The following is a 16,482-nucleotide window of genomic DNA, read 5'->3' as shown; positions in this document are numbered from 1 at the left end:
CAAATTCTTGTAATTACAAAAAAGGATTGGTTTCAATTTGGGAAAAAAATTAAAACAATTCTATTGTATCACACCAGTTGCTGAAAGTGTTTCAAAAAGAAAAAAAAAAGAAAAGTTGGAATTGATATTACAGGGAGTTTTTGTGAAAAAAAAAACTGGAAAATACCACCCATATTTTTGAATTAATTTCTGTAACTCTAAAATGTATATTGAAAAAAAGATAAATTAAAGGTTGCTTACCACTATGGATATATACACTTTCACAAAGTTAATTAGTGCACAAGTTCATAAGCTATCATGTAAAAATTAGTGGGACAGTCAAGTGGACAAATGGACTTTTAGCTGGGGCCAAAAATGGCATACTAATATAGAGTGGTCAGCTTGCCTTATTTAACTTGTAGGAACATCAGCTAAGATGATGACAGATGTGACGCTTGTATTGCCCAGACACACGTCACTAATTAAAGTTTGTTTTTGTCTGCAAAAACATGTCTCTCCCATTCTGCAAACTTGTTTTGAGCAGAAATGAAAACTATGCAGGTGAAGAATGGTTCCAAATTTTAAATTATTTTCAGTATGAATTTCTATTAGTAAGGTAAATCATAATATAGTTCTTGGATATTACAAAGGCCTCTTAACAATTATTATATAATATCTGAATAATTTTTTTAATGGAATTGCATTGGCAAGATAATTTCAAAGGGGTATAACTTCTACAAAAATTAGGAGATCAAAATTTCCTGGAAATATGCACAGCTACATATGATGTTCTTGCTACACAACATGTTTAGTAAAATGTAGAGGGGGAGGCATAAATACCAACTATGCACTCATCTGAAAGTCTGTGTTTACTGAAGAAAAACGAGTAAAAATAAAACAAGTTTATTCATAAACAATAATGACCAACATTGTATTCAATGAATCACTCAATACCCTCAACCTCACATCACGTCTGATTTTGTTTCATAGCTTCTACTTGTATGTAAATTAATCAATACATAATATAATTAGTTGTAAACATACTGTGTAGACAATCTTCAATACCCTGTATTGCCAACCTTCTTCACATTATCAAAAGAATTTTTTGTTTTAAATGGAATTTTCATCCAATGATAAAAATATGTTAAAATGTCATTCATATTTTTTTTTTTACACACAATAAAAGCCATGTCTTCAGTAATGCCTGAAGTGCATTACATTTATAAAACTTTGTAATTTAAAAAAAAAAAAACTCACTTGCAGACATATGCACCGACTAAAAAAAAAAAGAGTTTTGCACTTTCAGTCTCCTCAACGTAACAAAAATAACATAATCATGATTCTGAACTTGATATACTAGATTCTTTTAATACTCATAACACATTTAATTGTTTGTTCTCACTTTAATGAATACATTATTTATAGCAGAAAAGGGCATTTAATGCTAATTAAACTGTTAATCCAGATTTTTATTGAAATCTTGTAGGACTGTATATTAACAATGAATTGTAATTCTTTAATGGCTAAGAATAATACACATTTTGAGTTGGGTCTTTGGTACATCGTAAAACAGAAATGTTGGATGAGGCTGATGGGCCAACAACCTACCATCGTTATATCTGTAATTATGCAAAGGTGGCGAGATGTATTATTTCACAAACTTAATAGTGGCTCAAAAAAAAAGTTAAAAAAAAAAGATGCACAAAAATTCTCTTACCAAGACATGACGTTTTTGAAAGAGTTATCTGCCCTTGAAATGTTCATTTTCAGTGCATTTCAATGAAATTATAACTCAATTTACCAAAATTATGTGCAAAATCATGTCTTTCTCTAGATTTTGATGGTGCAGTTTTTTCATACCATGTTTCACCCACTGCCTGACTGCCAAAGACTAACACTTCTGAATAAGCAATCAGTTGAAGTAACATATTGTATACAAACATTTATCAGTTTTTGAAAGAATAAGAATTGAATAAGAGACAAACAAACAGTAAATAAATTGAGAATAATCTCAGTTTTTAAAGTCGCAACAGAATATATCACAGCCAGCCAGATAGGGTGAGATGTGATTTTCTGTCAAGATGTCCAAAACTGGTGTTTTCCTGTTTTTCAGCATTGTCACAGTTGATTTTATTTATCATTGTATATTGCTGATACTTTTTAGTTTCATGGCAGTTTCCTGAGATAGAAAATATCTGGCAGTAAGAACAAGGGAAAAAATCTTGCAGATAAAAAGTAATCATATCCGAGCCAACAGCACCCTCTGAATGCTTTTAACTTACCAGTGAATCAGAAATGCTAATGAACTGCATTTATCAAAATGAAGGAAATTAATGACACAATAAATTAAGCTTATAGATTTTTAAAGAAAATTCAAATAAAAACATAACACATTTAAGAGACAAGTGAACATTACAAGAAATGGTAAAATAAATTAATAAATTATTTAGAACACTCATATGACTAGAATCAAATTACTGTATAAGTGTCCATTGATTAAAGGCCCTCAACATATTTATTTCTCTTTTGGATTAAATTTGGCATATCTGGATGTTGAATAAAAAAAATCATCTTACTGATTAGAATTTATTAAAATAAATTTTAAAAATTGATACTGGATAGTAATAGGACAAATTTCTCAAATCAGAAATCTAGGACTTTAACCTATAATCTTAGAATCACACAGAAGGAACAAAATATCTCCTGCTCTTAGATGGAATTATGAAAACACATATGACTAGACTAGTCACCTTGTGAAAATTTCTATGAGCTAGAGTAGTTGAACACAAAGTTCCAGTAACTAGACTTGACCCCAACTGTATTGCTTTTGACAATCATCTTCCAAGGAACAGTTCTACTATAGGTATAAAATGAATAATATAAGAGATCTTGGACATTTCCTTGTACTACTCAGATAGAATTTATCATCAAAGATATTTTAAAAGTACCACTAAAAGTTGTATATTTTTCTACCCTAACTGTAAATAAATTCTTATTGTAGATTTGTACATGTTATATAAAATGCCAGCCAGTCTAGAGCTGGACTTTCAATGTGTGAAATAAACACAATCTTTGCCATACTACAATAGACTACAGAACACTAAAATACTAAAAAAAAAAAACAATGCATAGATAATTTAAACATACATGTATTAAAACATTTTTTTTTCAGACAGCATATTACTCAAGTCAACAAAAATATAAATTAGATATGAGAACAAAAATTCATACTAAAACATCCTCAGCAGTATGTTAATAGGTTTGGGAAGAAACTGGACATACTACATTAAGCATATAACAAAGTATAATAAAGCTACAGTTGGTAATAATTAAAGTTTTGATTACAGCTCTAGGGATATCAACTCTATCACAGTTTAAGAATGAATCATCACATGTGTATACATACTGAACTATAAAGACACACAAATAAGTAAATGGATTTTCTTATTTGTACAAGTGGTGAAATATAAATTGCTAGCTGTAGGAATCCTTCAAATTATGTTCAGCAATTTCCTATATTTTTATGAATAATATATTGATCACAAAAGCTTGATGAGCAAACATATGTCAAAAAATTTGGTGATTACTCTTACCTCAGTACCTATATTCCACACTTGGGACAGGAAAAGGGCAACTACTTCTAAATGATATTTACATTGTAATACACTATAACCTGAACTTTATGGTCCAAAGAATCAAGTGAGGAAGTTCTTTTCTTATCTTCTAGAGTACTTATGTGATGATCACAATATACCCCCAAATTGTTACACAGGGATATAAAAATCAACTTTACACACATAGATTCCCTTAAAATTAATAGAAATATTTGACTTAACAAGAAGATAATTAGAAATGATGCCATTTTAGATCAGTATGTATTCACTACATAATACATATTGTAGATATAACAATCCAAATAGAAATATTTGTACAGCATAATAAATATTGACTTGTGGGGGGGGGAACCTTCATATTGTTTCATCTAATACATTTTCTTAATTACTGGCTTGAGTACAACTATTGCAAATGGTCAGGCAAGCATGATTCACAATGAATAAAAAGACAGGGCTTCTTATTCAGATTAGTGACCTAATTTCAACTGGACCTACAATTGGATATTGCTGTATGGCCAAATCAACTTACTTGGTATGTTATCAACTATTCACCATACCTAAATGAAACTGATGTTCTGCCCTGCAAACAACCAGTATCATACAAAGAAAGTACAAAATAATATATTATTCAAGAATGCCTGTTATATTTTTTTGGTCTATGAGAAAACAACCTCAATCACACGGTGCACACTAAATAAAATACATTGCACATTATTTCCTAGTATAAACCACAGTTACTGAGGTTATTTCAAATAGACAGAAAAAATATAACAGTCATTCCTTATAATAATTTTATTATAAAAAATTAAGGAGTTAATCAACATAAAAGGTTGATGATGTCACAGTCATATGACAAAATTTGGTCTACAAGATGATGGACAAAATTTTTTATCCAGTCAGAAAGTGTGTTGTACCTGAAATTAAAATTATATAATGATAAAGAGTAACAGGTACTTTCATGTGAATGATACAAATCTATGATTATATTTTGGAAGTAAAAATAGAAAATATGTGTTCTACATTCATCCCATTTATATCTATTTTATAATGTTATCTATTGAATTTTTATTTTTAAATCCAAAACATTAATGAATCATATTATGTAATAAATCACAAGTTATTTTTGAATTTTTTGACTTTTTATGATGAATAGCTGTAATTATAATAACTTAATTAAAATGGAATGTATTGAAGAAGCTAAAACTTAAAGCCATGGTATTAAATAATACAGAAACCATAATACATGCACTAGACAGGAATCTTATAATAATGCTGTCATCTGCCTTTTGCCTTAGGTAAAGGGCAATAAAAGAATCTTGTTGGGGGAATAACTTATCACTTATTCATTTAAAAAAAAAAATGTAAAGGCACTTCAACTGATAGATATGTCAAGAACAAGAATAGTTAGAATACAAGATTGTCAGTCTGTCAGTGAACAAAATAATAAAAAAGTTTTCACTAGCATGAGCATGTAAAAATATTTAGACTCCTTTTTGTGCTGAACTCCATATTAAAATATGTGAAAATCAAAATATTGGGAGCACAAAAATGGCCAAACAAAACTACCATTACCAAATATTGTAGATATTTACTTTGGCATTAGAAATTTGTAGAGAATAAAAAATATTTAAAGCAAAAGTACTAAATATGGATGATTATGTCCGCTTGCTGAGTGAAAATTTCCATTTCTGGGTCATGGATCGTGAGTTACATGGATTAACAACTAGGCCTTTAGTTTTGGCCAATAGACTGTCTAAACATAATTGGGACTGTACATGCTGTAACATGGTATCACCACTGGTTCTCTTCCAGAGCTGAAATACAAAGAAATCTTATTTATCTTGAGTTATTACAGTAAATACTAACCCAGAAAATGTGAAGCTATATAGAATTAACCAGAACATAAGAAATAATTGCTACACAATAATAGCAATCAATAGCTGTCTTGATGAGCCATGATTATTAATGGTTCAGTTCATAGGTCCAAAATCAACCCTAGAATGACCCTTATGGTATAGAACATAGTGGTAGAAGATAATAAAGATACATACACTTATACTTGAGTTATACAGTTAAATTTTATGAAATGTTAGTTTTTGGTCCTTATTTGCCCCTGATTCTTAAACAGTTGTGGCCATAACCCTTAAAAATCTTTCTTTGGAACCTTGTTAAATCTTATTTTTTAATCAAAATCCACCATTGCTCAGGTTATTGCATGAAGACCAAATGTCAAAGGATGATACCACAGAAAAATCACCCAACATGATGTCTGGACCTATGATGCTTACAAATATTCAATTAGTCAATAACCTCTGAAATGAAACAAAATTTTATGTATCTAAATAGAAGTACTTCACACTATGAGAAACATAAAGAATGTGCCAGATTAATGGTGCTGAGTTTGAGAAAAATTGTGCATGTTTATAGATTTGTTAAATCAAAAATAAAACAATTGCAATCATTACAAAACCTGAATTATCTTTAAGACCTTTAGAACTGCTTTCGCTTTTAGAGATGCAAATAAAACAATTAAAAACACTTAGAATCAGTGCAATTTACATTTCCTTCCAATCTGTTTTAGTCTAATGAGCTCAAATCTGAGAAAATCTAACAGCAAAAAGTTGTTATTTGACGTACATGTAATTGCTTAAGTCTCTCTTTGCTTCACCGCAAGTGTACATCATTAATTTGTTGAAGTGATTAAAAACAGTCTTAAATATGTTCATTAAGTTTTACACTCACAGTTCAAGCACATTTTAAATAATGATATGTACATGTGCAAACTTATCATGACAACTCTGTGACATCATGTAAAAGAACATATCATGGTCCGTTGAAGATGAAGAGGATATTTTATATTTGCACAAGCTTGTTAGGATTTTTTTGGTTAGTAAATTAAAAAGCACCAAAAAGCAAAAACATCTGTTTATTAAAAAAAAATGCATTTAGTTCTTAATATCAGTGTGAAACAAATTGTGTCTTTTATCCTCCGCAGTTGTAAGACTATGCTTGTAACTACATGCAAACAAATCTGTTCTAATAGATAACTATTTCAGGACAGTGCACATCAATACATAGTATCTCAAATCACAGGAACAATTAAATGACCAGCTATGCCAAATGCATAAATCTTAAAATGGAGAACAACTGACACCATAATCTATGAACCTAAGAAAGCCTAAAATTAAATAAAACCATCTTTAAGGGGATCGTTCAAGAAGTTGATGGAATGAGAAATTTTAATAAACTGGAAGCACAAAGAAAATCCTGAGATATAAGCACACCATGCAGAAACACAGTTTACCTGTAATGCTGACAATTTTCTTCGTAACCTCTTGTTCTTTTTCTGGTTAAGTTAAAAGTTAATTTTGTTATCAAACTGAAATTCTTGACAACTAGAACTTAGGATTGTCCTTGTACTTGTATTTAAATTTAATGGAGTCAACAGTTTCATTAATGATAAATCAATCTGATACAAATTCTCTTTTCTTTCCTGATAGGTAAAATATATTTAGACATAATATTAATGAATAGAAATGTGAAAGTTTGGACTAGCCAATCTGTAGTATTAAAATAGTTAATTTGACCTGTAACAGTTGACTGAATTTAGCATTTCCTTTAATGAAAAAAAAAGTAACCTTTAAGTTAAGAAAAATGTATACCAATGGGAGAAAAAAGTCGCTTTTTCATTTATGACCATAAACCAGAAAAAAATTACAAAAACAGCAAAAGAAAGAAATTGAATATCAAGCAGAAGATTTTATCCATAGAGGAAAGAAAAAGATAACCAATGAATGATACTCATGTTAATTCTATCACTGAAAAAAATCAACAAACCTGGTTAGTATGACCCTCCTGGCATTGAAAAAGTTTGATTGGAGAGCCATGTTCAGATCCTCCCACTGTTAAACATAGATCTAGATGCCTGATCTGACCATCTTTACTCATAGAAAATTCCTAAAACAAGAACCAATATACTGGTAGTTTTAAATGTCATAAATATCACATTTTATTAATACACATGTAACAGTCCATTTCTTAGCCGAACAAATATTAAACTCCCAACATACAAGAACTTGTAGATACACAGTATATGAATGATGGACAACAAAAGAGTGTCTTTTGTTCAAAATAAGCTTAAAAAAAACCCATGTAAAAAATCAGTGTTTGGTTCTTTTCGTCAGTTTCGGTTTCTTTACTGATTTACATTGTTCCAAACTAAGTTACATTTTATAGTTGATCCAAGTACATCATTGTAACCATTGATTTGTCAGCATCAGCTGTAAAATGGGAGTCACTTTAAAAAAAAAAGTTACTAAAAAAAACAAAGCAAATAAGATATCAACCACCAGTATATCCTTTTGTTCAAGACAAAAAATTTTGATTTTTAAGATATAACCCATCTCTTTTGTTATCATTAATAATTGGGTTTAAGATATAACCCATCTCTTTTGTTATTATTATTAATTTTAACAGGAAAGTCAGCTTGTTTAACCTGTAAGTAAAATAAAGAAATCCTGCATGGCTAAAAAGATATTCTTGTCTCTTTACTTAGAACACAAACTGAATTATGACAACAGATGGACAATGTTCCAATCTGTATTTTTCATGGATCTTGCCAGTAGGAAGCAAATAGAGAATTTACTACAAAGGAAATAATACTACATAACTGATCAGCTGTCTCACCTGATTTCCACCTGCAAAGTGACATGGAAAAACACCCAAAGTTCCATCTGCAAAATGTCCCAATGTGTCAACACACATACTATCCTGGCTGATGCTTCCAAATGCTAAATCTCCACCACCAGGAACTCTGAAATATTGAGGAAATAAATATTATACAAATAAATACAGATAGTACTTATTAGGATTGAATTGAAATAAAATTATGAAGATATCCCCTCACATGGTCAAAAAGACATGAATTCAACTACTGTAAACATAGTACTTTTCTTAGTGTATCCATTTTTGATATTTCTGCACTTCACAAATACATGAAAAAAAAAAACAGGTGCGACAAAATTCATTTTACACTTATACTAGCATTTATACCCATGAAAATGTTGACTTGGCATAATCTGCAGATAATTGTGAAAATTGTTTAAAGTAGTCTGCCAAAGCCTTTGACTCCAAGATCATTAACATTGTTTTGATAGTATAGTATTACTGGTAGAACTAAAACTTGTTATCACTAATAAACGAGGAATACTATGTAAGCATAAGTTGACTTGTTTAACAAAAACCATTTAGATTCTTCTTAAGACAGAACACTAAATTCACACACACGATTTACCGTAGAGCTGAGATTACCGGTACTTAAACATGATGGTTTACGTTAAAAGAAGGACATCATTAAATTAAATAATACAGACAAAAGCTGATAATAAATTAAATTTTATTGGAACTCAATGGATTTCAGGTGATCATCAATTGGTAGGTGACCAGGAACGATGAGTGATATGTTGGAGTTACAAATCAGTTTGTTCTGGTAATCTCAGTCTAGATAAAATAGAAACAGGTAACATTAATGATCAGAATATGGAAATATATTTGAAATGACTATTTTCTAAAGGGCATGTTATAGAAACCAAATTGTTTACATTACCCTGCTCCAATTCTTGGTATTAGATGGAAGTTGACAAATAAAATGAATGTATAATGTATTGTGATAACTATTTACTTTAAACAACATTTAAGTAAACATGCATGGGCACTATTTGTCTGGTACTAAACAATATACAAACCATAAAGTATGTCAAAAAACCAAAAACAAAAGAAGTTTTCATGAAGACTGCATAGTACTGATATTTTTTTTTGGGGGGGGGAATCCAGAGGAACACAACATAAAATATTTGGTATGGAAAGAAACGATGAAACACACCACAACAAAAATGTCGTCATTACCTCAATTCATCACTTAGTAAGGATAAATCAATACAAGTGGTCATAAAAAATCTAGAAATCATACAGCCAATGATATATTCTGTAGTAAAAGTATGGTAATGTTTAGTAACAACATTCCTGATAACCAGCTTTATAATAAGAACCTTAAAATGTTATGCATGTCAAATGTTCATGTTATAAAGATATTTGAAGTTACAGTTCTTTTTTTGGGGGAAATTAATTCCATTCCAAACCTAAACCTGGGTATAAATATAAACAAAATTATTTGTCCCCAAGTTGTAAATCAAGACACTAAAACACTCCTCCCTACTGGTGTCTATTTTTCTTTTTTTAGATCATACAAGTATTGAAACTTCACTGTCATAATTAAAAATTGTACTATCTTAATCCTCTGGCAAATTATTTATTTATGAATAAGATAATATGCTGATGATATTCAGCACTTTATAAAAAGAAATCAAAATGTCTATAGCAAAAAATATTTAATTGATTACCATTCCTCCCATATGTACTTTTTACTTGGCCAAGTTTTTTTTTTTATTTTTCAAATTCAGAATAAAAATCTGGAATGTTTCCCTGTCCCAAATTTTGTTCTGTTCAATGGTCTCCTGTGTTACCTCTGGTATACATATATGGAACAAGGTTAACAGATTTCAAGTTGTCAATAAAAACTCCTGGTACATGGGCTCAAGAAAAAAAAAACTGGAATAACGTAGTGTGACATTGCCCATGACACTTTAAGAACTTTACTACTAATCTTGAATGTCAGATAAGAACAACATAAAAATAATGATAAATGCCAAAGGAAAAACTACACAAACTATGAGCAATACTCAATAACTAGATACACCCCCACCCCCCATTTGATAACATGCACCTTTTGTTCTCAAAATTCATCTGGACAAAAATCTAAAATAGAAGCTGCACAATGGGAATATGCAATGAAAATTCTGTGAAATTTTGATAAAATTCCATTCAGTGGTGTAGGAGGAGTAACAGGTACAGATGAGAAATAAGCTGATGTGACCATGTATTCATAAAAAATAAAATCTATGTTTTGATACATGAAACCTCCAGATATATTTGGATCTATTTGATCTTAAACAGGAGGTGCCCAATTGGAAAATGTAATGAAGATTCTGTGAAAATTTCATTAAATTCCATTCAGTGGTGTCGGTGGAGTAACAGATAAGAGATGGGAACCCCTACATGTAATGGACAGAAGGAAGTAAGGATGTAAGTAAGTATGGATGGAAGGAAGGACAGACAGACTGTCATGGACACCCTGTCACTATATACCATATCATTTTTGAGTGGGGCAAAAAAATGCATCCCTTCCTATCAATTCCAAACATTTTGAAATGTTGAATCACAATTGATAGGGTATTTCACTTTTATACCCCCCGAAAAAAAAATAAAATAAAATAAACATATATTCAAAATAAGTTAGAGTAATATCATTATGTGACCCCCTTCATACAAAAATAAAATTTAGAAATCCAATGGATGCTTCTGCCATTCCTACAATTTGTAGGAACATTTTTAAACATTAACTAAATGAAGCCAAATTTCTCATACTTAAGCCAACTTTAAACCAACATGAAACCTTTTCTCTGAAATTCATTTGAACTTTAAAATTATCATAATGATTGATGGCTGAGATTTTTATGACAAAAGTTTTTGAAACCCTTCCAGTAAACAGGAAGTCAATGCATAACAGAATTAAAAAGCCTGCACATGTTACATCCCATCAAGGTGAAACTGCACACAGAGTTCTAAATCATTCCCATTACGGATTGCAACAAAAATATTGGACAGTGGTAAAACACAACTCCTAAAGTGGGCATGCATAAATAACTTCAAAGCTATTCCAAACCTATGGTATGACTAATGAAATCATGTAGGTATGCTTAGATGAAAAAGAATAAAATGCATAGAATGAAAGATAGCACCCTCATTGAAATCTATTAAGAAGTCTGTGGATATAGTGCCGAACATTCACTCCTTCATGATTCTAAGAGGTAAGAATGTTGTGAATTTACATTGAAGACAGACAGTTGTATGATATGTATGAATGTCAGGTCAAAGACCATGGTCTGTTTATATGGCATTTCCATTTTAACAAGCATGTGTGGTAATATTAACATACTTACTTTAATTCTGGATATACATTCTCTAAATACCACTTGAAAGGTTTACACTTTAATCTTTCTCTTAGCTGTATTCTTTCTGATATGCTACAAGTTAAAATGGGTAATGTTATGTTGAATATTGATAGCTGAGATATAGTCTTAATCACACGAGTTAAAAATAAAGACAAGAGTTAAAATTGAACTTTTCAGTCCTCTAACATCTTGGTTTTTTAACTGCAAGCAATCAATAAAGTAAAAATATTACATTTCAATAGTAAAAAATGGAAATTAATCAGGTTGTATAAGAATTCATAATGAACATCATCCTGAGTGGATACAAGTAGCTCTTCACTGAAGTCACCTTTACTTTAAAACAGGCATTTACAATAGGAATAGAACTTTTTTTTTGTCATTTTTAATGTAGATACTTCTGGTAAACTATTGTAATCGGTTGAGTAATATTCCATACAGAGTTAATATAAATATATATATATGGTACATATCAAAACTTGATAACTTAAATAATAAAGAAATGTACAGAAAAAAGTGCATTGAAAATTACAGACAATTATAGACTAAGTAATACACTGACAATACATACTCTCCAAACTGTACCATTTTAGCAGAGGGTACAGCAGCAAAATAAAATTCCTTATAATCATCCATCCAAACTTCAGCTGCTCTCCTTGTATTTCTGAAATATTACACAACAAACTGTCATGGTTGTAACATATTACCATACAATTCTATACAAAATTGTCAAAGGTTTCTACAGACAAACAGACCTACTAAATTTTTGGAGAGAAAAGAAACTAGATGTCACTAGATGTCTAATACTAATATATATAGAAACAAAGTTATAAATCTCAATACTTCTAGAACCTAGAAGTACTAAATATACTACAAAAAAATGTTCAATTTGTTATGAGTAGCCATACAAATGTATTTAAGTGGACTATATTTCTATATTAAAAATGAACCATTTAATAAGCTAGCACTTGTGCAGTAATTTTGAATCCAAACTTTTATACAGAACTAATACTATTGGTTTATAGAATATTTTTTTTCTCATATTAGTCTTGTATTACGTCCAATGACAGTCGTATTGGGTCAAAAAAAAAAAGCTGAGGCTCAATAGGATTTGTCCGAGGACAAAATACAGGACCAATGTGAAAAAATAACCCACAAAAACAGTGTCTACTCCAGAAAATTGCACAAGGGGGCCAGTGCCCCCTTGACAGTAGAACAGATGGAGGGAGGGCATTTTCAAATGAAAGGGGGCCAATACGGCAGTATGATAAGTGGTCATTTTTAGATAACAGGAGAGATTCAACTAACAAACAAGTTAACCTTAGGTCCATATATACTTTATAGTTTCATCTTTAGGTGAGAGGTTTACACCTCAAATGAAAAAAAAAAAAAAAACGTATTAGTAGATGTTTTTATTTATTATGGCATTCTGCTGATTCAAATTGTCATTCATTTTGATGTTGCTGCTCCACTTAGAATCTTTCTGCTCTTATCGGGATCATATCCACACCCAGGCCCACGGATATTCAGTTTTCCATTTTACTGGAAATTAGGCAGGTTCAGCAACCAATCAGCTCATGTGTCCTTTATTGGGTGCTTTCAGCAGGGTCAGAGGAAAGGCTTGTGTCCCCTGTGGCACCACCTGCATTTTCCCCAAGTCATTTGGACCAGAAAAGTCTTTCTTTCGTTTCTCCTGTTACAGTCATGGCTATAGGGACTTTAAATAGCAGAAATGCATCTGGACATGGAACCGAAAAAAAAAAAAAAAATCCGAAAATTCAGAGATAGACCTATGACATATACTGTATGCCTGCAGGACCCACATGCCACACTTTCTGTGGGCTGTACATAAAATATCCCCACCAATGCCACAAGGGCCCTGTCTGGAATGAACACTGAAAACAATTTATGACACCTTTATTAACCAGTTTTGTAAAATAGAAATTAAGTTAAATGGAGGACTGCTCACCAGGATTCTATATTTGTGTGCCAATATTTGTAGATGGCACTCCCTGTCAAATCAGCCTGTGGCTAATTTCACATACAAACTGTAACAAAATAACTTTCTTGTGCATATTTTATACATATATTACTATTCCTATTACAACTAAAACCTACTATATTGTATTATTGACTACCAGAAGAAGAATATCTATATTGGGCCTGTTAATCCATATTGAACCTATTTCTCTATATAATAATGAGCACAATGAAACATAAAGAAAATATTGTTATTTTCAGTAGTTGGTTAATAAAGATGTCATTAAATGGGTATTCATATGAAGCCTGTATTAGGTTCTCGAACAGTTGTGTTGGGTCTCGATTAGCTGCATAGGCCCAGGATGTTGCCTTGAACCTAATACAGACTTTACATGAAAATCACCATTCAATAACACTATAATACAATACTCATGTATTGGTAAAGTGACAAACTGGTAACTAAGAGGTAACAATAAAAAATGTAAAATTTACAGAATTCCTTCACTCATTTAAGGCATTTGATCAAACAGAAAGTAAGAAAAAAAGGGAAAGATCAAAGGCATGCAAAAATAACCATAATACCCCTAAGGAATGAAAAAAAAAACCCAAAATAATGTATCCCTAATGCATAATGGCTGACATGTATTGTTTTATTCTTACCTTTACACAAAAGAGCTAATGGCAATAACAAAGCTGACTCAATCAATTCAGAACATAAGATAATAAAAAAATGAACTTTAAAACTGATTTTTCTCAAAAATCATCCATATCAGAAAGAATGAGGTACACTTATTGCAGACAGTGACTTCTAACTTAAATAGTAATAAAAAGATCATTTAATAAACTCAAAATTACCAAAATTTGAGATAAAAAACAGCTTAATATTCAGTGTCTCTATAAAACATTTTAGTTGTGTTTGGACAAGCTGTCCTACTAAGTCTTTCTATAAAATATTTTTGTTGTGTTCTGTTTCAACATTCCTAAGAGTTTGCTTATACATATTTTTTTCTTCTACTTAATGATGCTATACAGTTGTAGTAAATTTGAACAGTCAAGTAAATATTCTAAGCAAAGCTATGGCATCATTTTTTCCATTTTTTCAAAAGCTTGGTAATATGTATGTGAAAAATTATAATCACCAGTTTTTCTCAGCCCTATCGTTAGTCTTACTGATAGTTCATCTAGGTCTTTTCTAAAACCTTTTTCATAGTTGAAAAAGTTTAAAATGGTTGTTTTCTGTTACACACCAACAAATTAAGATTAATAAATCAAAATACATGTTTTTTTACTTTTCTATTTTTATGTTGTACATCTGTTCATTTAAATGTGGAAGCAAAAGAGTGAAATATAGTAGGCACAACAGATTACTATCAAGACACTAAGAATCTAACACTGCTGATTGTGCAAAAACAAGAAATCTCAGACACCAAAGGATTAAATTTTAATTTCTTTGACAAGGCTCTGCCAAGTTAAAGAACACTGAAACCTTACTTGGGGTGTATATGATTTCCTAGTCTTTGTTTTTCTGCTAGATTTTTTTTTTCATTTTTAAAATAATAATTGTGGTAAATTCAAGATGCCTTGCTCTCCACTATTCTTTGTATTTTCAAGATGTCATTAAAAGTTTTACGGTGCATATTAAAGGACAAATGCTTTATCTTGCCATCAGGAAATCAGAGGAATTTTCCTGTCTCAAAGGTGAAAAAACATGGGTCAATTTTACCTATTAGTGTACCTCAGTGTTAAAAAGAAATGAATGAAAAAAAATACTGAAAATTATTAGTACTGTATCATCACTATTAAAGATATTATATTTGTATTAACAATTATAAAAAAAAATAGAATTATTGCTATCATTCTAAAATTCAACACTATATTTCTGTATTCTTCGAAAGTATATGGACTTACCTTGCAAAAACATTTCCACTCCCCCCTGGAAATGTGTACGGATGTTGTTTTCTGAAGACATGTCCCACTCTACTACAAGGTATAATCTCCAAATGTCCATGGCACTGCCACACTCTAAATGAAATTTCTGTCAAGACAAAAAAAAAAAAAAGAAAAATGAAGTAGCATTTTTACATTGTAGGTTAACTGATTTTAAGTTGAAAAACTGAAATTGGTTAGTTGAAAAAAAAAACGCAGTTGCTTACACAACAGACTTAAAAAAGAAATAGTCTTTTTTTCCCACAAAATAAGTACCCTTAAATTAGTGTTTTCTCTTCAATCATAAGTTAGTTTCATCCCATATTTCCATTGTTTGGCATTTTTTTCCTCTTTTTTTTCAAAACTTATTACCACAATAATATAATGAGCAGCCCCACATCATTTTGTGCTAGCTATGCCCTTGATATGTCTTAAATTTGCCAGTATCATTTAATTTGTAAGAAGTACACTTTAACCAAGAGATCCACTTAAATATGTCTACTACATTTACACAGAAATGTGTGATTTATTATTGATAAAGGAAATACATTATATCTTGATACTTATACCTCAGATACATACAATGGTATGTTTTTCTTTACAACAATTATATTCAGAAATAACCAGGGTAAAAGTGTATGTCATAAGGCCCTCATTCAGCATGAGGGTTAAAAATGAAACAACCCAAAATAATCTTGCAAAAACATCTTACTTGACAGTATCGATGAAATTACAATTTCAGCAGTTTAGAGACCAAACTTAAAATTTCAAAAAAATCCAATAATACCTAAATTTTCTCCACCCCATACATCCATCTTCATATCATACTTCCCTAACTCTTCAAACCAACTTTTATCAATGGTAAATAGTCCACCAGCTATGATAGGTGTCCTGTAAATACACAAAATATAAACCAT

The 16,482-nt window shown here is 30.6% G+C and overlaps 1 protein-coding gene across 2 annotated transcripts in view; it reads right to left on the bottom strand.

The window, feature by feature from the left end:
- Positions 1 to 866: 866 nt before the first annotated feature.
- The window catches only part of LOC148624250 (polypeptide N-acetylgalactosaminyltransferase-like), a 45,723-nt gene continuing 30,107 nt past the window's right edge, over positions 867 to 16,482 (bottom strand). The window contains exons 8-15 of one of the 2 annotated variants that reach the window (XM_088566860.1): positions 16,353 to 16,456; positions 15,548 to 15,674; positions 12,231 to 12,323; positions 11,651 to 11,734; positions 8,280 to 8,406; positions 7,431 to 7,550; positions 6,898 to 6,939; positions 867 to 5,407 (exon numbers count right to left, since the gene is read on the bottom strand). In XM_088566860.1, coding sequence (XP_088422986.1) covers positions 5,249 to 5,407; positions 6,898 to 6,939; positions 7,431 to 7,550; positions 8,280 to 8,406; positions 11,651 to 11,734; positions 12,231 to 12,323; positions 15,548 to 15,674; positions 16,353 to 16,456 — 856 coding nt within the window. In that variant the 3' untranslated portion in view covers positions 867 to 5,248. The remainder of the gene's footprint in view (positions 5,408 to 6,897; positions 6,940 to 7,430; positions 7,551 to 8,279; positions 8,407 to 11,650; positions 11,735 to 12,230; positions 12,324 to 15,547; positions 15,675 to 16,352; positions 16,457 to 16,482) is intronic. The other variant, XM_088566861.1, reaches the window with a different exon arrangement.

Source organism: Perna viridis, chromosome 2, assembly GCF_037379345.1.
Source record: "Perna viridis isolate PV_CMFRI_1.1 ecotype Kerala chromosome 2, ASM3737934v1, whole genome shotgun sequence".
Lineage (NCBI taxonomy): Eukaryota > Metazoa > Mollusca > Bivalvia > Mytilida > Mytilidae > Perna > Perna viridis.
This window is presented reverse-complemented; position numbering and strand designations above follow the sequence as displayed.